Source organism: Eimeria acervulina, genomic scaffold, assembly GCF_000499425.1.
Source record: "Eimeria acervulina Houghton genomic scaffold, Eah_scaff61, whole genome shotgun sequence".
Taxonomy (NCBI): domain Eukaryota; phylum Apicomplexa; class Conoidasida; order Eucoccidiorida; family Eimeriidae; genus Eimeria; species Eimeria acervulina.
This window is the reverse complement of record NW_013549692.1, coordinates 61355-87892: the sequence shown is the minus strand read 5'-3', so window position 1 is coordinate 87892 and position 26538 is coordinate 61355. Positions and strand designations below refer to the sequence as shown.

The 26538-nt window shown below is 50.8% G+C and overlaps 4 protein-coding genes across 4 annotated transcripts; 1 reads left to right on the top strand and 3 right to left on the bottom strand.

Annotated features, from left to right (window-relative positions):
• Window positions 1-1964: 1964 nt before the first annotated feature.
• Window positions 1965-3511, bottom strand: EAH_00011480 (alanine--glyoxylate aminotransferase, putative; the record flags this gene model as incomplete). Its single annotated transcript, XM_013394869.1, has 2 exons — window positions 1965-2038; window positions 2332-3511. The coding sequence occupies 2 exons, from the start codon at window positions 3509-3511 to the stop codon at window positions 1965-1967; spliced, it is 1254 nt and encodes a 417-aa protein (XP_013250323.1).
• A 349-nt stretch (window positions 3512-3860) lies between these two features.
• On the top strand, window positions 3861-8427 carry EAH_00011470 (hypothetical protein, conserved; the record flags this gene model as incomplete). Its single annotated transcript, XM_013394868.1, has 4 exons — window positions 3861-5602; window positions 5920-6978; window positions 7268-7623; window positions 7784-8427. The coding sequence occupies 4 exons, from the start codon at window positions 3861-3863 to the stop codon at window positions 8425-8427; spliced, it is 3801 nt and encodes a 1266-aa protein (XP_013250322.1).
• A 3502-nt stretch (window positions 8428-11929) lies between these two features.
• EAH_00011460 (hypothetical protein, conserved) lies at window positions 11930-13117 on the bottom strand (the record flags this gene model as incomplete). Its single annotated transcript, XM_013394867.1, has 1 exon — window positions 11930-13117. The coding sequence occupies one exon, from the start codon at window positions 13115-13117 to the stop codon at window positions 11930-11932; it is 1188 nt and encodes a 395-aa protein (XP_013250321.1).
• Window positions 13118-18494: 5377 nt separating this feature from the next.
• On the bottom strand, window positions 18495-22532 carry EAH_00011450 (hypothetical protein, conserved; the record flags this gene model as incomplete). The annotated part of the gene is made up of 10 exons (XM_013394866.1): window positions 18495-18675; window positions 19027-19097; window positions 19230-19402; window positions 19654-19759; window positions 20185-20434; window positions 20634-20746; window positions 20960-21240; window positions 21394-21543; window positions 21644-21799; window positions 22097-22532. The coding sequence occupies 10 exons, from the start codon at window positions 22530-22532 to the stop codon at window positions 18495-18497; spliced, it is 1917 nt and encodes a 638-aa protein (XP_013250320.1).
• Between the last annotated feature and the right edge of the window lie 4006 nt (window positions 22533-26538).

Below are 26538 nucleotides of genomic sequence, written 5' to 3'. Positions count from 1 at the left end.
ATATATATATATATATATATATATATATATACTTATTTGTTCCCCCGGCTTATATGCCTGTCTTTTCGCTGAAGGGCAGCTTAGGTGTTGTTTGTTGAAGCCCTTTCCGTGTGCTTCTGTTGAGCAGAGACACCCTGCAACTGTACGAGGCTTCTGTCTCTCTGCTCCCTACCAAGCGGAGACAGCAGAGCTAGGGCCCTGCTTAGAGCTGCTGTATGTAACACGAGGCGACAAGGCCCCCTCTAAAGAGTTTGTTTAGTCTATACGTACAGTGCAGCAAACGAAGCAAGAGAGTTTCTTAGAAGACAAGCAAAACAAAGTTGCTCTACCTATGTATATTTTATTCTGTGCATATATATATATATATATATATACATATGTATATATTCATGTATTTTAGAAAGAAAATATAGATATCCACAGACACACATATCTATGAGTATACATATATATATATATATACAAATTAGTCTATATACCTATTTATATAAGCGTAAATCTATCTGTATAATATAATATACATACGTATCTATACATATGTATGTAGATCCATGTATGGATATATATATATATATATTATATAAATTAGTTTATATATATATATATATATATATAAATTAGTTTATATATATATTATATAAATTAGTTTATACACCTATTTATATAAGCGTATATCTATCTGTTAAATATATAATATATATATATATATATATAATACGCGTAATACCCAGTCTTCAATGCACATATCTATGACTCCATAGTTACACCTAATAATACACTTTTGTTTTTCACGTGCCTATTCCTACATGCACATATCTATGAGTATATGTATATATATATATATATATATACATAAATATATATATATATATATATACACACATAAATATGCGTATACACCTATATATATGTATATTTGTGTATCTAAATATATATACCTATGCATATACTAATATATTTATGTATATATATATATACAAAAAGTATATACATATATATACACCTATATATATATATATATACCTATATATATATATATTTCATATACCTATTCCTAGCTGCACATTTGAATGAGAATATATGCATATATGCATACATATGACAAGATATAAATATATATATATATATGTATATATTTATAATGCATATATATAATATAATGCACATATATATACTAATAGAAATCGTACTGCAAGAATACAATGGGCTCGAAGACTGAATGAGTGGATGCGAGGGCAAGGAAAAGGAGATGTCTGTACATACAGTGCAAGCGCACTGTCTCCTTGTGTCTTTAAACTGTCTCCTTGTGTCTTTAAACTGTCTCCTTTGCCTCTCTTGAGAAGACACTGGGAGAGCAGCAGCAAGCGAGCGCAGGGGTGCCACTCTGACTATACAAAAATAGATGCGGAGACACTTGAAGAGAAAGGAGACAGACAGCCGAAGGGACAGCAAACAGCAGATGTCTCCCTCTAAAGCACCAAGCAGTAAACCATTTTCTTAGAGATGAGGGACACCTGGAGCAGCTACTGCCTGCTAGAAGAGAGGCAATGTCTCTCACGCGAGATAGACAAACACTGGCTAGAGACATATTCTACTGAGCTGTTGCTGCTGCTGCAGCAGCAGCAACAGCCAGAGGCCTTAGCGCAGCCACTCGCACAAACAATAACTACCTCGTCTAGAAGAAGCAGGGAGGGAAGCAAGAAAAAGAATATACAAATAACTCAAGCAACGCAGCACCAGCAAATATCTTTTATTAATGCTGATGCAGCAGAGACACCTCAAGACCCAGAAGGAGACAGCTGCAGCAGAGCCCCCGAAAAGGCTGCTCGGCGCTGTCTCTACTGTCTCTCTACTAGGTGAAGTGTCTCCGCGCAACAAGTTCTTCATCATTAAATGGCTGCCTCCTCAGGGACAGCGTAAGCAGCCCTTCTGCTTACTATCCTCATGTGCGGTGTACATACACCTCAAAAAAGATAAAGATATATTGAGTCTAAGCAGGGCTCAAAGGCCTCCCCGCCAGGGCCCTCAGCTAAAATGCCTGGCGAGGGACAGAAGGAGACACTAGAACGGAACAAGAAGAAATAATACGCAAGGCCCTGCAGCAGCTGCTGCAGCACAGCTGCTGCTGCAGCAACAGCAACTGCTGCAACAACAGCAACAGCAGCTGCTGCAGCAGCAACACCAGCAGCTGCAGCAAGAGGTTTATTGCTGCGCATTATTGTTGTATATCAGTTGAAGACTTTGAAATATATTTATCTAGAAGAAGAAGTAGCTTCTCAGCATTTCCTATGTTTGCATTTGCACCCATAAAGCCTACCCTCCACACCTTACCCTCAAGCTGACCAATGCCTAATCCTATCTCTACACCTTCTTGAAGCAGAGCAGCAGCAACAGAAGCAGCAGAAACCCCTTTAGGAACGGAGACAGTAGTAAGTGCAGGGCTTCTATACTCCTCGCGCTGTACATGCAGCTGTATGCCCCGTTGCTGCAGCTGCGCAGCAAAGAAATCTGCTGTCTCCTTATGTCTTCTCCAGACATTTTCAAGACCCTCCTTCGCTAAAGCCCTCAGAGCCTCTCTTAAAGCAAAGAGAAGACTAATAGGAGGTGTATGATGATAGCAACGCTTGTCTCCAGACCAGTACTTCATTAGAAGAGACAGGTCTAGGTACCAGTTAGAGACAGGCGTCTTCCTGCTGCGTATCTTCTCTATTGCTCTGGGCCCCACAGTAAGAGGAGACACCCCAGGGCAGCAGCTTAGGCCTTTCTGACTGCAGCTATAACAAACATCTATCATCCAAGCATCAACAAACAAAGGAGATGTAGCTAAGCCAGTAACAGCATCTACGAGCAGCAGAGCTTCATACTTTCTGCAGAGACACCCTAGACCTTCTAGAGGTTGAAGGGCCCCTGTAGATGTCTCCGCCATAACAATACAAACAAGAGAGGGCTTATGCTGCTGCAGCAGCAGCTCAATCTGCTGCAGCGAGAAGACTTCACCCCACGGTATCTCTGAGCAGCAAACATCTGCACCATATCTCCTAGCCATCTCTGCTAACCTTAGACCGAAGTAGCCGCTTATTAGGACTAATACTCTGTCTCCTTTCTCAATTATATTAGCAAGTGCTGCTTCCATTGCTGCTGAGCCTGTGCCGCTAATAGCAAGCGTAACTTCATTTGCTGTTTGGAAGCAATACTGCAGCAGCAGCTGTATATCCTTCATTGCATGTATTAGATAGGGGTCGAGGTACCCTACAGCAGGCTGGCTTAGAGCTGAGGAGACAGCAGCAGAATAATTTGAAGGGCCTGGGCCCAGCAGCAAACGAGGGGGCACGCATAGAGCATTTGTCTCTGCTGCAGGCTGCAGAGACACTGAAGGAGACAGCATCTCAGCCCCTGAACTATTCATCTTTGCTTCTTCTTCTACTCGCTGCTCCTGCTCCTGCTGCTGCTGCTGCTGCTGCTGATCGTTGTGCTGCTGCTGAGGCTGCTCCTCGCTGTTGTTGCTAGCCATAGACACCTCCTTATTGCTGCAACCAACCCCAGTCTAGTTGCGGCTGCTGCTGCTGCTTCTGCTGCTGCTGCTGCTGCTGCTGCTGCGCTGGGCCGCCAGCTGGAGGGCCTCGGTGTCTGCACAGCGAACAACAGCTGCGGTTAGAAGACAGCACGAGGTGAAAGGAGACAGATAAAAAAGAGCAAGGTATAATAAACTGAGGTGATATACTAAGCAAAATAATAAATCAATAGTTTTGCTGATGCTGCCGATGTTGCTGTTGCTGTTGTTGCTGCTGCCTGCAGCAGCAGCAGCAGCTGGGCAGCAGCCACTGCTGCAGCAGCAGCAGACCGCAGGGGCCCCCTTTCTCATGCCCTTAGCAGCAGGTAGACAATGTTGTCTCCTGCTGCTGCAGCAGATTTATTTTTTTATAATTAAAATAAAAACAGAAACTGAGGCTAACTGCACAGCACAGCTGCGGCCCCCAAGTTGCTGCAGACAGACAGAGGCGGCTGAGGCCCCCCAGCTGTCTCCTTTGCTGCTGTCTCCTCTGCTGCTGTCTCCTCTGCTGCTGTCTCCTTCTCCGGTGTCTCCTCAACTGTCTCTCTGTCTCCTTTTCGAGCTAAACACCCCTCATCGCTCTTCGCCCGCAGCCGCCAAGAGGCAGCAACAACAACAACAACAGCAGCAGCAGCAACGGCAGCAGCAGCAACAGCAACAGCAGCAACACCAGCAGCAAAAACAGGTGTTGGGAGACAGGGACCCAAGACAACAACAGCAGCAGCATAACAACAACAGCAGCAGCATAACAACAACAACAGCAGCAGCAACAGCAACAACAACAACAGCAGTTGCAGCAGCAGCAGCAGCAACAACAGCAGCAGTTGCAGCAGCAGCAGTATGCTGTGTAATGTCCCCAGGGCCTTTATCTGAGGTGTCTCCTTTGTCTCCGTGTCTCCTCTTCATTGCTGTGGGCACCTGGGGCGACTTCCTACCCATATTTGCTGCTGCAGCAAACGCAGCACTCAGTCTTTCTGGGGGCCCCCCCCTGGGGGCCCCCAGGGGCCCCCCACTATCTAAAGAGAGACCTGGGGCCCCCCAGGGGGCCCCCCATGGGGCCCCTAGGGGCCCCCCACTGTCTGAAGAGACACCTGGGGCCCCCCAGGGGGCCCCTAGGGGGCCCCCACCATATGTAGAGACATCTGGGGCCCACGGGGGCCCCTCTTTAACCCCACAGCAGCAGAAGGAATGCATAGAGACAGCGCGGGGGGCCCCTGAGGAGACAGCTGGAGACAAGAGGAGGGGCCCCCCTTATTGTGTTGTTGTAGCTGCCCCTGAATGCTGGGTAAAACAAATATCAGCAGAAGCAGAGATGAGGTGTATGTACACCTCATTGGCTGTCTCTTCTGCTGCAACCCGCAAACCCACAGACACCAGGGCCTCCAGCCAAAAGAAACCTGCAGCAGCAGCAGCAGCAGCAGCAGAAGCGGAAACAGAAACGGCAACAACAGCAACAGCAACGGAAACAGCAGCAGCAGCAGCAGCAGCAGCAGCAGCAGCAGCTTGCCCTTTGCTTCGACTGAAGAGCGGCAAGGACTTCGCTGTTGTGCAGATATCTCGGGGTCTCCCGTTGCTGCTGCTGCCGCTGCCTGCTGCTCCTATCCTTTTGTCTGCTGCTGATGGCTGCTGCTCTGCTGAAGCTTCGCTGCTGGTGTCTTTTATTAAAGAAGGGGGAGAGCTCATTCTGCCGCAGCAGCAGCAGCTGCTGCAGCAGGAGCTGCAGCAGCAGCAGCGTTGGCGGTTGCAGCCAGCTGCGGTGGCTCTGGGGCTGTTTGCTGCGGTGTACGCGCATGCAGCAGCAGCAGCAAATATACCCTATTTGCTGCTGCTGCCTTCACCTTATTCGCGCAGGGCCCCGACAGATTTCTTTGAGAGGCTCTTCCAGCAGAATCCAGAGCTACCTGCTCTCTTGCATGCAGCTGAACAGCAGCAGCAGCAGCAAGAGCAGCAGGAGCAGCAGCAAGAGCAGCAGGAGCAGCAGCAACAGCAGCAGCAGCTAGAGGCATGGGCGCTGAGACATTCGCTGCGCCCCATTACAAGAGCCGACTTAGAGTAGGCAGCAAACTTTGCTGCTGCTGCACGTCAAGACAAATGCTGCTGTTGCTGCTCACAGTCTTGCTGCTGTTTGTTGTTGCTGGTGCTGGTATCGTTTTGCTGCTGTTGTTCTTGTTGCTGCTGCTGCTGCTGCTGCTGTTGTATTTGTTGCTGTTGGGCGTGCCATTCATCTGCTGCGTAACTCCTAGCTTCTGCTCCATTCGCTGCTGCTACTGCTGCTGCTTTTGCTGCTGCTGCTACTGCTTGTGCTGCTACTGTTTTTGCTGCTGCTGCTGCTGCTGCTGCTGCTGCTGCTGCTGCTGCTGCTGCTGCAGGCATTGGATGTGGCGGCTGTGCCTCAGCGACAGCGGCGAATTTCGCAGAAAATTTTTGGGTATTTCGCCTTCGCTCTTCGATGTAAACAGCAGAAATGAACACTCAGCAGCAGCAGCAGCAACAGCAGCAGCAGCAGCAGCAGCAGCAAGTACAACAGCAGAAAGTACAACAGCAGCAGCAAAAGCAGCAGAAAGTACAACAGCAGCAGCAACAGCAGCAAGTACACCAGCTGCAGCAGCAGCAGCAGAGGCATCAGAGAGAGAGCGTGAAGTGCGTCTTGGTGTTGCTGCTCTTCCTCGTGCTGCTCCTATGGTGTGTCTGTGGCCGTCTCGCCTGTTTAAAGCAGCAGCAGCAGCTCTACCTTCTTTTGCTGCTGCAGTGGGAACGGCGAGCGTGCCCTGGAAGCTGCTGCTGCAGCACCAGCAACAACAGCAGCAGCAACAGCAGCAGCAGCAACAGCAGCAGCCGTCTCTGCACCGCGTTCGCCTCTTTGGATATGGCGGAGCTCCAGTGGGGCCTTCGGAGTTGCTGCTGACGTCTCAAGAGTTGCTGCAGCTGCTGCTGCAGTCTGCAGCAGCGCCAAAGCAGCAGCAGCAACTGCAGCAGCAGCAGCTAAACTCGGCTGATGACGAATGCAGCGAGGAGGTCGTGGCTTCAGCTCCTCACAGGTCTTCCCAACCCCTGTGGCAACCTGGAGCAGCAGCAGCAGCAGCAGCAGCAGCAGCGGCAGCATCTGGCGCAGATCCTGCAGCAAAGAAGCAACGAGTAAACAGGACGGAGGCGGAGGAGCAGCAGCAACAGCAGCAACAGCAGGCTGCTGCTGCCTCTCGTCAAAGGGCCGCCGCGATACTGGAGTTTCTGCCTCGCGTCACATTCTGCAGCAGCAGCAGCAACAACAACAACAGCAGCAGCAGCAGCAGCGAGGTGGAGGCTGCTGCTGCAGAGGGGTTTTGTGTGGTGTCTCTAGGCAGCATGTTGTGCGAGCTGCTGAAGGTGCTGCCTTGCTGCAGTTGTCTCCTGTCTCTCATGGCATCCACAGCGAAGCTGCTGCGGCGCAGGTGTGCAGCTGCTGTCCCTCGGGTGTCTCCTTTATCTCCTTGTGTCTGTCTCCTTCCTGCAGCAGCTTCATGCATGCATGCATGCATAAGAGGCCTTTAAAGCCCCAAGAGACAGAAGGAAGATGGTGTCTCCTTTTGCAGCTCCAAGGCAGCAGCAATGATGCATGCAGCGGTGCATGCAGTTATGCATGCATCTCTAAGGGCTGTTATATATATATATATATAGTATAATATATATAATCTGTGCTGCACACTGTCTGTTTGCTGCTGTCTCCTGCTGTCTCTTCAGGCTGCTGCTGGTTGCATCTTCTGCTGCCTTCTGCTCTTGCGAGTACTTCCACTCTGTCTCCACAAAGGAGACAGTTAAAAAGGGGTTGGGGGCCCTCAGCCCTGCAGCACAAAGGGAGACACAAGTGCTGCTGATACTCTCGCCATTCGACTGCCCAGCGCTGCTGCAGCTGCACCAGCAGCAGCAGCAGCAACAGCAGCAACAGCAGCAACAGCTGCTGCTGCAGCGCGATGCGACACAGGCGGCGGCGGGACAGACAAAGACACCCAATGCTGCAGCGGCAGCAGCAGCAGCAGCAGCAGCAACCACAAAGCGGCCTTCTGTCTGCATCGTCTCCCATAGTAGCGCAGGCTCTGGTAAGCCACGGCGACAGCAGCAGCAACAGCAAAGCGAGAAGCAGCAGCAACAGCAACAGCTGCTGCTGCTGCTCTGCATTAGCAGATATTTTGTTGCTGTGGCTACAGGTCGTAAGAGGACTCCCTGTTGCTGCTGTGGGGTGCTGCGGTGTCTCTGCAGCTGCTGCCTTCTCCTCCCTCCGCGGCGTCGCTCATTTGCTGCTGCCGCTGCTGTTTGATCAGCAAGATGTGGGGTTGTGCATGCAGCAGCAAGGTTTGGGGCTGGTGGCATCTGAAGGCCTTCTAGACGCCTTTTCTGCTGTCGTATCGCTTGAAGCCGCTGTGCAGCAACGCAACATGCAGCAGCAGCAAGACCAGCAAAAGGACCAGCAGCAGCAGCAAGACCAGCAAAAGGAGCAGCAGCAGCAGCAGCAACACGAACAACAGCAACTCGCCGATGGTGCAGCAGCAGATGGGGTGGGGGACTTCTCTTCTATCGCCGTTGCCGCCCCAGAATTTGCTGCAAACGGCCACCAGGTGCAGCAGCAGGAGCTGCAGCAGCAGCAGGAGCTGCAGCAACAGCATCAGGTGGTGCTGCAGCACGACGAGCAGAGGAGGAGGAGGCCCTGCCTCAATCCTTGCTCCCCCGTGCTGCTGCGCGCAGCCCTGGCACTCTCAAACGAAATTCAAGCTGCAGAAGCAGCAGCAGCAGCAGCAGAGACGCAAGAGCCTGCTGTAGAATTTGCTGCTGAAGATGGCGCTGCCGCTGCAGCACGCTGTTGCGTGGCGCTGCTGCAACACGCCTGCAGCAGCAGCAGCAGGTAGCAGCAGCAGGTAGCAGCAGCAGGTAACAGCAGCAGCAGCAGCCCGTCGCCTTGAGTCGCTGCAAAGGCGAGTCCGTCTAAGTTCTTTGCTGCAGCCATGGCAAGTTTGCCGTTGCTGTTGCTGCTTGCTGCTGCTGCAACTCTGCAGCAGCAGCAGCAGCAAGGCCCTGAGCTCCTACAGAGGGCCTTTCTAAATGCAGTACGGATATCCCCTCTATTGTTTTATTGCCTACGTAGAGACGCAAAAACTATTTTCAGTGTCTCCGACCTGCTGCTATTGCTGTCTCAAAGATCTAAGTGCGTGGATCTGGGCTGCAGCAGCAGCAAGCAGCAACAGCAGCAAGCAGCAGCAGCAGAGAGCAGCAACAGAAAGAGGCACTGCACTCAACAACTGCACTGCAATTAAAGGGATAGTTAGTTGCGGCATATGCCTTAGACACGCTTGGCTCCCTTGGCTAGCTGTGGCTAGCTGCAGCTTGCTGCTACAGCTAGCTGCTACAGCTAGCTGCTGCAGCTTGCTGCTACAGCTAGCTGTGGCGGTCTTAGTGTGTTTGTAGACGGCAGCAAAAAAGGAATTTGCTGCAGTGCAGTTAGCGCAAGAAGTTTACTCTTTATAACAAAAAACAACCCCACCAATAAACACCCTCGCGGAGACAGCAGCGGCAATGAGGTGTCTCCTGTCTCCTCCTGTACGTACAGCGCAGCAGCTGCATGTGGGGGAGAGAGCGAGCAGCCCCCGAGAGCCTCATATATCTTTTTTACTTTCTCTCTGCTGTCTTCTTCATTAACCTGTCTCCTCCACCGCCAGCTGTTCTGCAGTCGTCTCGCTGCTTTGTCTTCTTATCTGTCTCCTTTTGTCTTCTTATCTGTCTCCTTTTGTCTTCTTATCCTCATCGATCCCGCTGTCTCCGCACCTCCTTTATTGTCTTTTATTTCTACTGTCTCCTTTTCTGTCTCCCTCCTTCGTCCCCTTCCTTCTGTCTCCTCCTCCCTTCTCTGTTTTATCTGTCTCCTCCCCCCTGGTCTTCATAGTAAGTTAAATATCTTTAAAGCATGCGCAGCACCTCCTACCGTCTCTTCCTATTTATTTATTTATGCATGCATCGCTTTTCTGTCTCCTCCTCTTCTGTCTCCTCCTGTCTCCTTCTGTCTCCTGTCTCCTCCTGTCTCTAACCCCTCACCACCTGGGCTCTTTGTAGGTCTTTGAGTGGAGTGTATATATCTGTCCCTTCTTCTGTGTATTAGTCTCCTCTCCTTGTCTGTCTCCTCTTCTGTCTCTTATTGTTTAAATAACAACAGTTATAAATAAACATACATACATACATATATATATATAATGTATACAGCAGAGACAGAGTAAAGAAAAGGAGAGAATAACACAGAAAGAGAGAGAGTCTCCTTCTCCTGTCTCCTCCTATCTACTGTCTCCGCCTGCCGCTTTATGTCTCCACAGCACCACAACTGTCTCTACAGAGACTCCTCTCTTTCTTTTGCTGTCTCTCAACCGCCTCCTCTACAATAACAACGCCCCCCCTCCTCGCCTAACTGTCTCCTCCCCTATCTATCTCCTCCATCACCTCTCTCCTCCCCTAACTGTCTCCTCCCTTTACTGTCTCCTCCATCAGAAGTCTACCCCCTCCCCCACCACCAGCTGTCTCCTCCACTGACAACTGTCTCCACCAACAAACGCCTCCCACTCCAACTGTCTCCTACATCAGCTGTCTCCTCCTCCAACTGTCTCCTCCATCAAAAGTCTTGCCCTCTAACTGTCTCCTCCATCAAAAGTCTCGCCCTCTAACTGTCTCCTCCTCCAACCACCTCCTCCCCTAACTGTCTCCTCCTCCATCAAAAGTCTCCCCCTCTAACTGTCTCCTCCCCCAACTGTCTCCTCCACCAACTGTCTCCTCCCCTCTCCTCCCTCATCTGTCTCCTCCCCTCTCCTCCCTCATCTGTCTCCTCCCCTAACTGTCTCCTCCTCCAACCACCATCAACTGTCTCCTCCCCTCTCCTACCTCCTCCCTAACGACTCCCTTCAATTCGGGCCACCACCATCTGAGGGGCCCCCCAAGGGGGGCCCCCCATCTGAGAGGCCCCCGCCCTAGGGGACACCCAAGGGCCCCCCAAGGGGCCCCCGCCATAGAAACCCCCGAAGGGGGCCCCATGGGGCCCCCCGAGGGGCCCCAGGGGCCCCTCTAGTGGGTGTGGGGCCCCCACCGCTCTGGGTCTTTTGCTAAGGTATAAAGGCCAACGACCCAGATCACCACCCCCCCACCTTTGTCTCCTTTTTATATTTGTCTGTCTCCTCTGCGCTGCATGCCTCCCCCTCTATCAATACACAAAAACATAAAGTGCAGCGCCTTCGTATTCAATTAGCAGCCAACGCCACCGCTGCTGCTGTTGCTGCTGCAGCTGCTACTGTTACTGCTGTAGCTCATGCTGTTGCCGCTGCTGCTGCTGCTGCTGCAGTAGCAGCAGCAGCAGACAGTACCTGCTTCAGGGCCTCACAAGTAAGGAAGAAGAAGCAAAGGCGGTAAGAGATAAGACAGGGGACCCCAGCGCTGTGGGCCCCTGAGCCTGCTGCTAACCCTCTTTGTCTCTGTCTCCGCCTCTTGTGTCTCCTCTCCCTATCAAAACGCTTCATTTGATGCCAATTGCCTCTGCTGCTGCTGCTGCTGCTGCTGCTGCTGCTACTGCTGCTGCTGCTGCTTTGCACTGGGGGGCCCCCGGCTTTGCCATTAGGGGCCCCCTCCACTCAAAATGCAAACCACAAAAGGCAGCAACTGCCTATACACTTCAACACAGCTGAAACTGAGGACGCCGCGGTTGCAGCTGCGCCAAATGCAGCAGCAGCAGCAGCAGCAGCAGTTCACGCTGCTGCCGTTGCTACTGCTGCTGCTGCTGCTGCCCCCCGCTGTCGCCTGAGATGCAAAGGGCTCCGCAAACATAGAACCCCCGCAATGAGCGGCATCCCCAGTGCAGCTGCTGTTGCTTTTGCTGCTGCTGTTGCTGTTGCTGTTGCTGTTGCTGTTGCAACTGCAGCAGCAGCTGCTGCTGCAGCTGCTGCTGAAGCTCAAAGATCTTCGCTAAGGCGGAACATCAAAAATAGGGGCCCCTCTAGGGGCCCCACATCCCCCGCCTGCTGCGGGGGGCTCTTGCTGTGTCTTCCCTTAATGCCAAATTGCTGCTGCTGCTGCTGCTGCTGCTGCTGCTGCTGCTGCAAGCTGCAACGTGCGCCGCATGTCTTTCCCTCCAGATGAGCGGGGTCCCACTGTCTCCTCCTAGGATGCAGCAGCAGCAGCAGCACTTGCTGCTACTGCTGCACCTCTAGCTGCTCCGTCACTAATAGGAGCAGCTGGCACCGCGCAGCAGCTGCAGCAGCAGCCACTGCTGCTACAGCTGCTGCTGCGGGATGCCTGGGGGCCTACCAACGGGCCCCCTGAAGAAGAGACAGCTGCATGCAAGCAGCACAAGCTCCTCCCCTGTCTCCTTTTGCTGTCTCCACTCTAAGACAAAAGAGAGACAGGTAGAGGGATCGCCGATGCCTCAGGAATCCTCATGAAAAGAGAAGCAGCAAAGGGCTGCTGCTGCTGTGCTGCAGCAGCAGCAGCCGTTGCTGCAGTTGCTGCTGCTTGTGACCTCGAAGACACACGAGCAGCAGCAGCAGCAGCAGCAGCAGCATCAGCTGCAAACATGTTGCTGCTGGACGCCTTAACACAAACGCCAGCATCTGCGCTCCGCGGCAGCTCACTGATTCCCTGCTGCTGCTGCTGATGCTGCGGCTGCTGCTGCTGCGTGGGCCGCTGCACATGTTGAGGCGAATGCTGTTGAGCAGTTTGCAGCCAGGGCTGCTGATGCTGCAGCTGCTGCTGCTGTTGCTGCGGCGGCTGCTGTTGTCGCTGCTGCTTGCGTCGTTGTCGCAAACGCTGCCGCTGCTGCTGTGGAGGCGGCTCTTGACGCTGCTGATGCTGATGCTGCTGCTGCTGCTGCAAACGTTGCTGCTGCTGCAGCTGCTGCTTCTGCGGCTGTTCGGTGTAGGCGCTGTGCTGGCGGCCAGACGGATGGCTCCCAGTGCGCTGGACCTGCTTCTGAGGCCCCTGCTGCTGCTGCTGCTGCTGCTGCGGTTGCTGCTGCTGCTGCTGGGCGTGCTGCTGGCTCCAGTGCTGCACCTGCATCTGTAGCTGCTGCCGCTGGGGCTGCTGCTGCCGCTTCTGCAACTGCTGCTGCTGCTGCTGCTGCTGCATGCGGGAGGAATGCGGCTGTGCACGCTCATCATCAGAAGTACGCGAACAAACTGAAGAAGGAGAGCCATAGCTGTCAGCTGTACGCGCGCTGCTGCTGCTGCTGTTGCTGCTGCTGTTGCTGTTGCTGCTGTCTGTAGCGCTGCTGCAGCTGAACCTGTCTACACTAGCAGGAGCAGCAGCAGAAGCAGCAGCACTCTCCTTTTGACGCAACAACTCCAGCAAACGTGTTGTTGCTTTGCAGCGCAGCAGCTCAAGGGGCCCCCTACCATCAGAGCCCAGGGGCCTCGACAGACCGCAGGTTGCTGCTAGTGCTGCCTGGGGGCCCCCTGCTGCTGCAGCAACTCGGAAGCCCTGTGGGGCCCTCTGCAGCATCGAAGTCATGGGGGCCCCCCCCTGCTGCCTGCTGCCGCTCTCCAGCAGCTGCTGCGCTCCTCTTCCTCCCACCAGCATTATTAATACCCTGTTGTTAACAGCAGCAGCAGCAGCAGCAGCAGCGAGAGCAGCACTGCAGCAAATGCAGCTCTGAGCCAAGAGCTCCCTTGTATAATAATAAGACCTAAAGCGGCTGCTGTCGTATGCAGCAAGAAGAGACAGATAATAACAGTTATGTCTACAGTTTGTTTAACTGCCAGCTGCTGCTGCCCCTGTGCTGCCTCAGGCGTCTGCTGCGCAAGCCAGTGAGAAGTATATATGCTGGGGACACCGTGCTGCTGCAGTTGCTCCAGTTGCTGCTGCTGTTACTGCTGTTGCTGCTGCTGCGATCCCGTTAGAGCAGGCCTGCCTGTCTGTGCGTCTCTGTTGGTGAAGGCAGCAGCAAACTGCTTTTTAAAAGGAGCAAGAAGATAAGAAGAAATAAAGAGAGCACAAAACTTAAGAGCAAACGATGGCGCTGCGTTTGGCTGTACTGCTGCTGTGCTGCAGCACCGAAGCACTGCAACACCGCAGGAGGGAGGAGGAGCCCCGCTTCAGATGCTGCTGCTGCTGCTGTTGCTGCCGCTGCTGCTGCTGCTAATAATGAAGCTTTAGAAACGCCAGAAAAAAGAATAATATATTAAACAATACAAAATGCAAAAGGGTGATGTTATACCCAACACAAAAAACAAAAAAAGAAAACAGAAGGCCCGCAAGCAGCGCCTCCCCTGCTGCAGCTACCGCAGCAGCAGCACCGTGCGTATGCCTCGCAGCAGCAAACTCCTCTCTGCCGCACCCGACTTTATTCTGTTAATTTCAATGAGCGAAGGCCCCTAATGTAACAAAAATAAAGCTTAGAGAGAGAAAACAAACAGCAGCAACCAGAAGCAAAGCCCCAGCAGCAGAGCGCCGCGAGAGAGAGCGCTGCCGTTGTCGCTGCCGCCGCTGCTGCTGCTGCTGCTACTGCTGCAGCTGCTGCTGCTACAGCAGCAGCTGTTCCAGGCTGCTACAGCAGACAGACTCCCCTCCCCCCTATGCATCTTTTAAAAGGTTTTTCTTCTTCCTCACATTATTTATTTAATAATATAAATATAATAAGGCGGCTCCAGCAGCATTATAAAAGAATATTGCTGTCTAGTCGCAAATGTACAAGCTGACTACACTCTTACTCAGTTAGAGTTATTAAGTACTTATATTTTAATGGGGGATCGTTAGGGGATCGATAGGGGGTCGATCCCCTTTATTATTATTATCACATTTTGCTGCTCCCAGTGTTGGCTGAGACCGCAGCCTAGCTTAGCTTCTCTATACGAGAGATTCACTTGCGCTAAATATATTAAGGGGGCCCCCTAGGGGCTAAGAAGATAATATAGCTGCTGACTAAAGCTGCGGTAAGTGCAGCAAAGGGGCTTACCTTTAAAGCATGCAATACAGTAAGGGGGGCTTGCATAAGAGTTTATGCATACGCAGCTCTTTAGCCTTAGTAAGCAGCTCCTAAGCAAACAGATATATAACAGTAGTATACAGAATCTGTATAGACACCCAAAGAGACAGTAAATATGCATGCATCTGAAGATATCTTGCAGCATTAGTTAGCAGCAGCAACACATACACTGCAACGGCTGTATGGCTGTCTCCTCTCCAGATTTTTTGTTTCTTTGTGCTTAGAATGTCTGGGGGATAGAAGAAATATAATTAATAATTAGTAGTTAATAATTAATAATTAATAATTAATAAAAATACAGTTCCTAACGTCGTAGTAGGGTCTTACTGCTGCCACCCCTCTAGCTCTTTAACAGTAGAGGGGGTAAAGGATAAACTCTTATCTCCTTCTTTAGTTGCTCTTCTTGCGTTTGTTTTTGTGTTGACAACTATAATTAATACATTTCTGCGTCTGTCTCTTGTTGCACTGTCTCCTCTTGCGCTGTCTCTTCTCTTTTTACTGTCTCCTTCTGAGTGCTGCAGTCTTCAAAATATCATTATAAATAACTCTTAGCTACTCGCTGCTCCTCAATAATAATAATTAATAACTCTCTTCAAGACACCTAACGAGGCCTTCAGGCAAACAGCTGAGGCTTAGAGAGACCCCCTCTGTCTCCTTAAGATCTCAGATGCAAGTTTTAATCACCGAGAAAACTCCTCCCTAACAATATATATATATATATATATATATTTGTTTATAGATTTATTAATAAGATATGCAGACCTTTAAAGCTACTTAGAGGTCTGCACAGTTTGCATATATATATATATATATATACATATCTACATATATTATATATATGTTAATATATATGTTCTAATAACATATGATATATGTATATATATATATATATGTATGTATATATTAATTATATTGAATACCTTCTCAACTGGGGAGGCTAATAACTAGCGAACAGAGATAAAAGACAGCATAAACAAATGGTGAGCCGTCTCCTTATCAGGCGTTGTTTGTATCGCTGATAAGATATCTAATAATATATAATTATTAAAATAATATTATTATTATCATGCCATAGAAACAAACAAAGGGGTGAAAGGGACTTGCATGCCTCAAGCGAGACCCTCTTAAGCTCCCTTAAACCCTAAACCCTTATGCATGCAGCATGTCTTTCTAAGGCGGCTGTCTGCGCTGTCGTATACTCCCCTCACCCTTTATGATGAAGGCCCTGCCTCTACTCCAGAATAGAGACACTCAATAACATACCCAACAACTCGCACTGACACCGGTAGCCTGCAGCCCTCTTCAGCAGCAACTGCAGAAGTAGCAGCAGCAGCAGCAGCAGCAGCAGCTCCTGTTGCTGTTGCTGCTGCTGCTGTAGGATGCACTCGATGCAAAAGAGTTAAGGTTTGTCAGGGTGTAGTTGGTGTCTGAGTGAATATGAATGCCTGTCGGTGTTTCTGTGTTCTTCTTTATTAGTTTGAAGTCTCAGCGCATGCAGTCTCCTTTCTTTTGCCTTTTGTCTCCTCCATCGTATTAAAGAGATAGCAAAGGACCTTTTAGTATTAGATAGGCGGGCCTTCCTTGCTTGCTGGCGTATAGTATCGGTGAGCTGTGGGGTGTCTTTGTCTTCACACTGGCTGTGGAGGCTTTCATATAAGTCTGGGGAGTTTGTCTCCTTGCATGCAGAGACACAAGACATAAGGGGCCCTTCACCTCGTAGAAGTATATTTAAAGCGGGATCGATCCCCTCAGACGCTCCTTCTTCTTCTTGTGGGGAATATAAATATACTTCAGAGCCTAAGTTGGGGCTTGCCCCTGGCTGTAATGCATGCGCCACAGCTCGACTGTAGAGAGAGAGAGAGAGAGACAGACAGAGAGAGACAGAGAGACAGCATGTGGTGAGAAGAGTAGAGGTCTCTGCTTTTACTTTGTTTGTTCTGTTAGATTTGATAGATAGATAGAAAGGAGACAGACACCCCAAGAGACAACACAGACACTGCAGGCTCACCTAACATACGCCCGAAGGTCTCTCAGTCTCTTCAAAGGCAACACCTCGTAGTACGGGATGTGAGCAACACGAAACCCTGCAGCAGCAGGCAGCAGCAGCAGCAGCAGCAGCAGCAGCAGCAGCAGCAATAGGCAGCAGCAGCAGCAGCAGCAGCAGCAAATCGGAGTGAAGACAGCGGCGACGCATGCGCGCAGCAAAGGCTTGCCCCTCCTCCCGCACCCCCCTTCCTTGTCGTCATCCCTCTGTGTACTTTTTGTTTCTCTGTTTTTGTTTTTCTTTTTTTGTTTGTTTGTTTGTGTCTATGTGCGCCTGGCTGTCTGCAGCTGTCTATCTGTGTGGGGCTGGGGATGGAGAAGAGGGGCCCCTGTATAACCAAGGGAGGCTCTGCTGCAGCAGAGGTGGGGGAGGCAGCAGCAGCAGAGGCAGCAGCAGCAAAGGCAGCAGCAGCAGAGGCAGCAGCAGCAAAGGCAGCAGCAGCAAAGGCAGCAGCAGCAAAGGCAGCAGCAGCAAAGGCAGCAGCAGCAAACACCGTACCCAGTCGTGTTAGAATTCGGTGCTTAAGTTTAGAAGATGAGTTCCTGAGTTGCACACACATGATGCATGCAAATAATCCTATATATATCTGTCTCCTCCGCGTACTGTCTCCTCAGCTGTGCAGAAGCAGGAGAGACAGCAAGAGACAGCGCTAAGCAATCCTGCTGTCTCCTGCTGTCTCTCCAGCAGTCTCCTGCGACCTATGAAGAGGGCCTTCTTCAAGGCAACTCCTTCACTGTCTCCAAGCCCTTCTCTCTGAAGTTTGTTTTATTTTACTAATTATTCCCTTTGTTCTTAAGCTGTCTTGGTGGTGTGTATATCTGTCTCTGACTTTATGCATGTCTCTGCATGAGTGGAGGGAGTGTCTCTGTTTTATTGTGCTTCTGTTTAGGCTGCTGTTTATATCTGACTTTGTTGCTGCTTCTTTTTCTGCCTCAGTAACTGTCCCTGTTATTTGTCTCCGAGTGTATGTCTCCTTTTTATATGTCTCCTGTTCTTCTGTCTCTTCCTAGCTGTGCTTCTATTCTATGACTCTGTCTCTGTCTCTGTCTCTGTCTCTGTCTCTCTTTGTCTCCGTCTCCGTCTCTCTCTCCCTGTCTCCGTGTCTCCTTACCAGTGCAGAGAGTCTCTATAAAAATGCTGAGGGCCATCCACCTCTACAACCACTGCCTTCGCCCTAAGCTCCTCAGCAGCTGAAACACAGCAGCAGCAGCAGCAGCAGCAGCAGCAGTGGCACAGACACTCGGTGATTTTGCATGCGGCTTCACCAGCAGCAGCAAGGCACTTCCTACATAGCGGAGAGACAAAGGAGACAGACGGCGCCCCCAGCGTCTGCGTCCCTCTACTGCTGCAGCAGCAACAGGAACTACCGCAGCAGCAGTTGCTGCTGCTGCATCAGCACCTGCTACACTTCATTACCGCTCCTGCAGCAGCAGCCCCACGCCGCATGCAATCTGCATGCATGCAGCAGCGGCATTTTCTTTATCATGTCTTATTGAGTTGTTTAAATGCTTGCCTGAGGGAGACCAGCAGCCATCTGCCCCCAACAGAGACGCCTTCGGCTCCCGCTGCCGCTGCTGCTGCTGCGCATGCAGCTCCTCTCCACTGAGAGGCTGTGCGAAGTCAACAGTGTAGGGGCCAAGAGACACCTGAGGAGACAGTAGACAACAGAGAGGAGACAGCTGAGAGGAGACAGCAGGAGGCCTGAGAAACAGCAACAAACCAGAAGAAGCCCCCAAGAGAGACACCAGAAGCCCGATAGGCAGCTAAGGGCGAGGGTATTCATCGTCAAGAGCTGCAGCAGCACGCATTTGCTGCTGCTGCTGCTGCTGCTAGGTGCTGCTGGTGTTGTTGCTGCTGCTGTTGCTGCTGCTTGGGTTGGGAGTGCTGCTGGAGGTGTTGTCTTGCTGCTGTTCTGTTTGCTGCTGCTTTCATAGAGAGCTCGCCTCTGAGTAGTAGTGACACTGCAGAAATGTAGAGGCTTTAGCAACTGCTTCCTGAAGGCTAGAGATGCAGGGGGTCTCCGGCTCTGTCTCCTTTACTCGAACCCTCTGCAGCACATCTCGTGCTGCTACGCTGAGGGACTCAGCCGCAAACGGCAGATGCCCCGCCCTAATTGCAACAAACAGCCCAAACAAACAAACCCTACTAAGTGCAGGCAGAGCACTCTCCCCTGAACCAACATATGGCCTGCTGCTTCTGCTGCTGCTGCTTCTGCTGCTGTAGCTGGGGATCTGTTGCTGAGTGCTGCTCGCTTTGGGCACCCTGACTCCTCCCTTTAGGGGGGTGGCTGCTGCTGCTGTTGCTGCTGTTGCTGCTGCTGTTGCTGCTGCTGCTGCTGCTGTTGCTGCTGCTGCTGCTGTTGCTGCTGCTGCTGCTGTAATTGGGGATCTGTTGTTGAGTGCTGCTAGCACTGGGTGGCTCTGTGCTACGACTCCTCTAACCCCCTTAAAGATATTTTACCTGAAAGCGAGACCAACTGTTTGCAGCTGAGAGACGCCTTCCTTGGAGAGACACTGGACGTGCCGCAGCAGCTGCAGCAGCACAGCGCATGCAGCAGCGCAGACCCTCAGCAGCAGGAGACACCTCAAGCTGCCCCTATGGCAATAATGCGCAGCACTTCCCTCGCTTCGCTGAGTAGCTAGGGAGTAAGAGACAGCAGGCACCATCAGAAACAAAACCTCAGAAGCAACAGCAGCAGCAGCAGCAACAGCAGCAGCAGCAGCAGGTCGTGCCTGTGATAGAAGAGCATCGAAGATAGGCTGCTCGTTGCGCCTGAAGTAGCTGAGGGCCAGCAGCAAATTCGTAGCTCCTTGCAACCCAAGAGCATCCAGCAAGTCTGTAGAGACAAGCAAAAGAAGAAGTAAGACAAAAGAAAGATAAATAACAAGGGGGGGGAAGAAAGAGATAAGATACAGCGCAGGAGCCTTATATCCATCAAAACAGCAGCAGCAGCAACAGATGCTGTTGCTGCTGTTGAAAGCACAGGTGCTGCTGCCGCTGCTGCTGCAACGACAGGTGCTGCTGCTGCTGTTTCAGCAACAGGTGCTGCTGCAGCAGCAGCAACAGCGAGGGAGAATGATGTCTTACTGGAGCGGGGGTGGGCGCGGAGACAGCTGAGCAGTTTGTCTCCTAGAGGCGGGTGCCATACATCCAGGCGGTAGCAATCGTAAAGGACCCTTACACAGTCTCTAAGCTGAATGGAGACAGACAAAAGAAGAAAAGAGACAAATATAGAAGGCACGCGGGCCCAGCAAGTGTCTCCCCGCTAGCCTCTCCACTGTCTCCTTTCTATCCTTGTCTCTCACTCTGTCTCTACAGATAAGATTAAACATCAGCAGCCACAGCGGCCTCTCGCCGCCTCTTCTCCCACGCCTAGCGATCATCAGCAGTGCGGGCATAATAAAGTACCCGTAGGAGCTGGCTGGGTAGCTATCTAGCTAACTAGCTAGCTAGGTGAGTAGCTAGCTAGCTAGGTGCGTAGCTGGCTAGCTATCTAGCTAGCTAGGGGGGAACTGGCTAGCTGGCTAGCTAGCTAGCTATCTAGCTATCTATCTAGCGAGCTAGGTGGGTTGCTGGCTAGCTAGCTAGACAACAGTGAACAAGAAGAGAGACACCTACGGAGAGTCTCTTCAATTCTGCTGCGCCTTCCAGAAGCCCCGCCGCCTCCCGCAGCACAGCAGCATCTCGCTTCTGCAGCTGCCCCAGCGACCGCAAGATACGCAGCGTATCCTTTATAACAGCAGCAGCACCGGGTGCCCCTGCTGCTGCTGTTGCTGCTGGTGCTTCTGCTGCTGCTGCAGCTGCTGCTGCTGTTGCTTCCCGGGCCTCCTCCTGGTCTCCTGAAATTACTCCCCTTTGTGCTGCGAGCCTGCAGCAAGTAGACCAGCACACAGCACGGAGAGGGGTCTCCCTAGTATTATTATTATTATCATTAATTATTATTATTTATTAATTATTATTATTATTATTGTTATTGCAGTTGTTCCCCAGCCCTCAGCCTTAAGCCCTTTGTAGCCTGAGGTCTCCGCTTTAATTTTGAATTGAATGCAAGAAAAGTGTCTCCTCACAAGGCAGCAACATGCGGGAGTAGACGGGCGAGGAGTTTCTCTGGGTAGCAGTTGAGGGCGCCCAGAGCAGCCAGCACTTGAGCTGTCTCTCCTAATTCAAGCGTCTCCACAGCCTGCAGAGACAGTGACCGCATGCATGCATGCATGCATGCATGTATTCTCTGACCCCTTCTGCTGCTTTAGCTGAGTTGGGAGCAGCCGTAACAGCAGATGAAACTGCATATAGCCATCGCCATACATGCAGCATAGAAAAGAAAAAAGAGTCTCCTATATAATATATATATATACAAATATATATATATATATACAAATATATATATATATACCTCTACAAGACTATCAGCAAGGCCTCGAAACAAAGCCTGAAACTCTGTCGCCTTTGCAGCAGCAAAACAGCTTAAAGCCTCCACCACCAGTCCGATGTCTTCTTTGCTATGGAGACGTTGATAACAGGTGTGGGGCCCGTTAGTGTCTCCATCCAGCAACGAGGAGACATCAAGGCCTTGTGGGGGCCCCCTTAAAGAAGGGTTTGTGCCTTTATGCGAGGCCCTCCCCCGGGGGACCCCACTAGGGGCCCCTGCAGCAAAGCGGAGCTGCAGCGCGCGAGCTGCAGACATCATAAGAATGAAGAGGAGACACGAGGTAGCTGTTTGCTGAGAAGGGATGGGGGGCACAAGAAAGGAGACAGATGAGGCCAAGAGAGACACAAGAAGTGACAAACAGAAGAAGACGAAGAAGGAGAAGGGTGCACCCCACTCACCTATCTCCGTAAGCAAGGGGACATGCAGCAGCTGCAGACGTCGCAGGGCCTCCATTGCATGCAGCAGAGACTCCTGCTGCTGCAGGCATTCGGGTGCTGATGCCACCCGAGCGCAAACTGCAGCAGCTGCACGAGGAAGCCCAGCGTCTTCTGCAGCAGCAACAGAACCACAAGCAGCAGCAGGTGAAGCAGCAGCAGCAGCAGCAGCATTAGCGCATTGCAGAGCGGAGACAGTTGCTGCTGGGCGTACCGTGCAGCTTGGGTAGACAGGCGAGGCCCAGCAGCAGCCGCGTAGCAGCAGAAGGAGACAGCAGACGAGCAACATCTGCAGTCCTTCTAAGGAGACAGCGCCAAAACTCAAGAGGGACAGCCGCTGGAGGCAAGGAAGCGGAGACAGCCAAAAGGCCTGCGGAGACAGCACGCAGCAACACCAGCAGCAGCAGCAGCAGTACCTCAATTGCTGCAGCCCCTACCATCTGCTCCTACAGACGAATGCACGAGGTGTACGTACACCCCACAGCCATGCAAAACAAAACAAGGAGACAGTAAAGAGTGCATAGACTAAGCAAACTGCAGCAGCAGCAATGGGGTTGCAGCACCACAGCTCTGCAGCAGTAGCAGCAGATTTACGGATGCAGCAGCAGCAACATCAGCAACGATAGCAGCAGCGGCAGCAACAAGAGACAGCGTATGCATTACTCACAGGGAAGCTGAGAGGGCAGCATGAAGTCTAAGGGACGCCGCAGTATGGTAGCCGCTCCCCTATTAAGGAAGAGACAGATAGCTGCTTTGTTGGCTGCAGCTCCACCCCGCTCGTCTTTGATCTTGCTGCTGCCGCATGCACCTTCTCCCGCTGCTTCTCCCGCTGCTGCTGCTGCAGCTGCTGGTCCTGCTGCAGCTGCAGCGAGAGGAGCCTCAGCAGTGAACAGCCGGCTATACACGCGCAGCAGCAGCAGCAGATCAGCAGCAGGAAGCTGCTGCACCCTGGAGGCGCTCAGCAGCGGTAAATAAGCAAAGAGGCGCTCAGCTGCGGGCCCTTTGAGGCTGTTACTGCCATTGATGCTGCTGCTGCTGCTGCTATTGCTGCTGTTGCTGCTGCTGCTGTTGCTGGGGATAAGATACTCTTCGATATCTTGCATGAGGGCTTGGAGGTTCAAGGGCTGCAGTGTCTCCTCTTCCTCCGTCCTTGCTGCTGTGGTATGCAGTCTCCTAGAAATGCTGCATGCACTACGCATGCATGCATTTAGAGCTGGGGCTTTTCTTCTTAATCTTTCTCCCTCAGGAGACTCACAAGGGACATGCATACACCCCAAAGAGACAAAAGGAGGCAACAGAGATAACAGAGAGCCCCTAGAGATACAGAGGAGAGGCCCCAAAGGGATACCCAGCATAGGGAGGCCCCTTGGGGCCCCCCCTATCATCAGGCGAGACCCCTGCATGCAGACAGCTGTGGTAATTAAGCTGAGCTTGAGGCCATAGGAACCTCAATAAGGAGATATCCTGTAAGAGCTGCTGCAGCAGGTGCATCATCAGCTGCAGCAGCAACTTCAGCGAGAGCTGCAGCAGCCGCTGCTGCAGCAGCAATCCCTTCAGCAGCAGCTGCTGCAACCGCTGCAGCTGCTGCAGCTACAACACTCGTGGTCCTTCTGTTAGGGTTATAGGTATATTCCATCGCTAGAGGGCCCCCCTGGTGCTTTAGAAACCCTCTATCGACTGCAGCAGCAGCTGCTGCTGTGGTGTAGCTGCTACTGCATCAGCAGCAGCAGCAGCAGCGTCAAACCTTGAGGGCCTGTGTGATAGAGCTGCCCGGATTGAGGCTTTTTAAGCCTTCTCTAAGTCCCTCTAGCCTCTTCAGGGCCCCTAATCAGGCTGGGGGCCCCCCAGCCTAATCTCGGTTAGTATATTAACTTGGGGGCCCCCTGTATACTGAGCAGACAGGGGCCTCCAGTCAAGTAGGGGGCCCTTACAGCTGCATGCAGCTACATAAAGGAAGACAGTCTCTAAATCAAACAAATGCAATTCAATTAAAATTAAAGCCTTATATCTCACCAATGCTTTTAATAACACAACACTGTGGGGCCCCCTGTGGGCCTCACAGGGGCCCCTAGGGGCCCCCCGGGGCCCCCAGGGGCCCCCTGGGGCCCCCAACCAGGGAGAAGGCCTTCTCCTTCGTTTTGCCTCCAAGTTCTTTGTTTTTTGCATTGGTGTGTACTTGGGTTTTAATTTAATTACTTAGTTTATTGCACTGTTCCTCAGTCACCCTGTCGTATTGTGCTGTGTGTGTGTTTGCTGCTTCTCCTTGTCTCTTTGCTGTCTCCTTCTGTCTCCTTTTGTCTCCTGCACCTTCTCGCCTTTCTATTATATAAACCCTGGCTTTGGTTTTTATTATTATTTGTTTTGTCTTTGTCTTTCTCTTACACTGTCTCTCTGTCCCCTTGTCGTATTGTGTGTCTGTCTCCTCCGTTCTTCTTGAGTCTCCTTTTGTCTCCTTCATTCCCTAGCTGTCTCCTCATTATTATTTGCTGTGTCTGTTTGTTTGTTTGTCTCTTCTGGCTTTGTTTATCTCCCTTTAGTCCCTTCGCAGCCTTCTTTTCAAGGGAAGAGAGTGTCTCCTCCTTGGGGGGTGTCTCCGTTTGTCTCCTACTTTGCTTGCCCCAGAGACCGTCTGTCTGTCTCCTTCATGTGTCTCCTGTTTGTTTTTATTTGTGTGTCTCCTCTCTATGGGGCCTATCGCTGTCTGTCTCTCCGCGAGCAGCAGTTGTAAGCGCTGCATCCACGATGCCCTAAACTGCAGCAGCAGCAGTCTCTGTCTCCTGTCTGTCTCCTTCAACGCCTGAGGAGACAGCAAGTCCCCAGGAGACAGCACATCTCTAGGGAGTATATCAGCACTGCGGAGGAGACAATATTATATTGTACCCTCTTAATGAAGCAGTAAAGTAGCTAAGTCTGCCCCTAAAGAGGGGGAGACAGCCCTTCGGAGACAGTAAGTAAAGTCTCCCTGGAGTTATTTTCTTGGCTGTCTCTTCCTTGTCCCCTCTTGGGGGGTTCTCCCTATGAGATCTTATTTGCATGCCTCTCTATGAAGAAACAGCAAATATACAAACGCCTCTCTTTTTATTCCTAAACCCCAGACTCTGACCTGTAAACAATCAAACAGAAAAAGGGCAGCAAGAGACTACTTGAAAAAGAGACCCGACAGAGACAGCCCGCGCTGTCTCCGAATGCACTTACTGTCTCCTTTATGATTTCCCCCGTCTGTGGTCTTCTCTTTCCTCAGGCTGTCCCTGCAGAAAGTATGAAGGTTATAACAGTTTATAGATAGGCACTGTCTCCTATGGCGATGTCTTCTTTTGCTTTACTCCTTAGCATTCATATAGAGAGGAGAAGGCCCCACTGCACACACTTAAATTGTCTCCGCTGAGGCCTCAATTAGGCTCTATTATAAAATATATAATTTGTATTATATATAGTTACTTTTATACTATGAAATGTCAGTGGGCAAGGCAGAAGGCCCTCTCTGACTGCAGCAGCAGCAAAGGGCGGAGGAGGGGACATCGACGGTCTCCTTTTCTCCCTAGTAAGCGAACTGCTGCTGTTGCTGCTGCTGTTGCTGCTGCTGTTGTTGCTGCTGTTGCTTGCTCTTTTTGTTTCTTTCCCCCTTCCTTCCTTTGTCTCCGTCCTCCATTACTCGCATACAGCACAACCCTCTAAAAGAAGCCCAAAGAGGAGTAACTCCCCGAGGCCTCTGCATCTTATATTTGCCTAGCTAGCGGGGCTTTAAAGTAGGAGGGGATATTGAAGCTACGGTGAGGACCAGTAGGCCAGTGGCCCAGTGGACCAGTGGTCCTGTCTATGAGATTATGAGTGTCTTCTCTGTCGATACTTTAATGCAAGAGGGCCCTAAGAGGCTTTATTATTATTATTATTATTATTATTATTATTATATTGTATATGCTGCCCTATTACTTCAACAAGACAAAACAAACGAAAAGCTGGGGTCTACTAAATTAGAGTGCATGCAGAGGCCCCAGTGATGTATCGATGAGTTAAAGGGGGGCCAGCACTCTGACCTGTCTACTCCTCCCGTAGGTAAACAAAGAAACTATATTAGCCTGTCTTTACTTTTTAGAGCTGCTAATAGACTCAATGGGGCCCTTCTTTATAGCCCTCCTGTGCTAGTGCAGTCAGATAGATACACCAAGATTTTTAATAAAAATATCTCTAATCTTTCTCTATTATTGTGGCCAGCGTGCAGCAGACCGGCCTAAGCAAACGTACAAGTCGCAGCTGGCTGCAGGTTGTTTTATTATCTCGAGGCCCCTAGCTCCTGTTAGCAGCATATATATTAAAGTTTGAGTATATTTCTTTAAATTTTTTAGTCTGCATTTGTTGTGCCTAAGAGCTGCCTTCGAGCTCTAGCAAGCTGTAGCCCCCAACACTTTCCCTCCTTTCTCTGTGGCTACAGGGACACACCCATGCAATTATATATCTCTATTTTTAATTAAATAAACTGTAGATATGCAAACAAAAAAAGAAGTACATCTCAGGCCCCGCTGGGCCTGGTCCGGTGGTGCTTGAAGGTCCATTGGGGGTCTACAGAAGGGGGGCTCGAGTGCTGTTGAAAAAGTATTTAATTTGTAAATATAAAAGTATATTTTATTTTAAAACTAAATAAATAATTACTGTTTTAAATCAATTGTTTTCAAGATGGGGGGGCAGCTGCTTACTGGTGATGAAGACAACGGTGAGTGGTGTGAGGATAAAGACCTTTTTTCCGTATCGATGTTGTTTGTGTGTAAATACACAGAAATATATTGAAATAAAAGTTTATTTAAATATATTTAAATAAAATAAGATTATTTTCAAGAATATTTTGATTGGTTTGAGGCTACAGACAGCCAACATACCCTTGTTGGCTGCCTAAGGGTCTCTCTCTCTCCCCTGCGCGCAATACTCTACAGCTGCGGCTCGATATCGATTGCCTTTGACCCTGTTTCTTTTGAAATTCCTTTTAATAGGACTCAAACATTCTTTTTGCTGTTTCTAATCTTATTTGAATATCATTTTCACTTCTTTTTTAGCTGTTCTTCAGCTTCCTCAATACTCTGCGCCGTACGACCACTGAGAGCGGCGTACTTCTTGAAA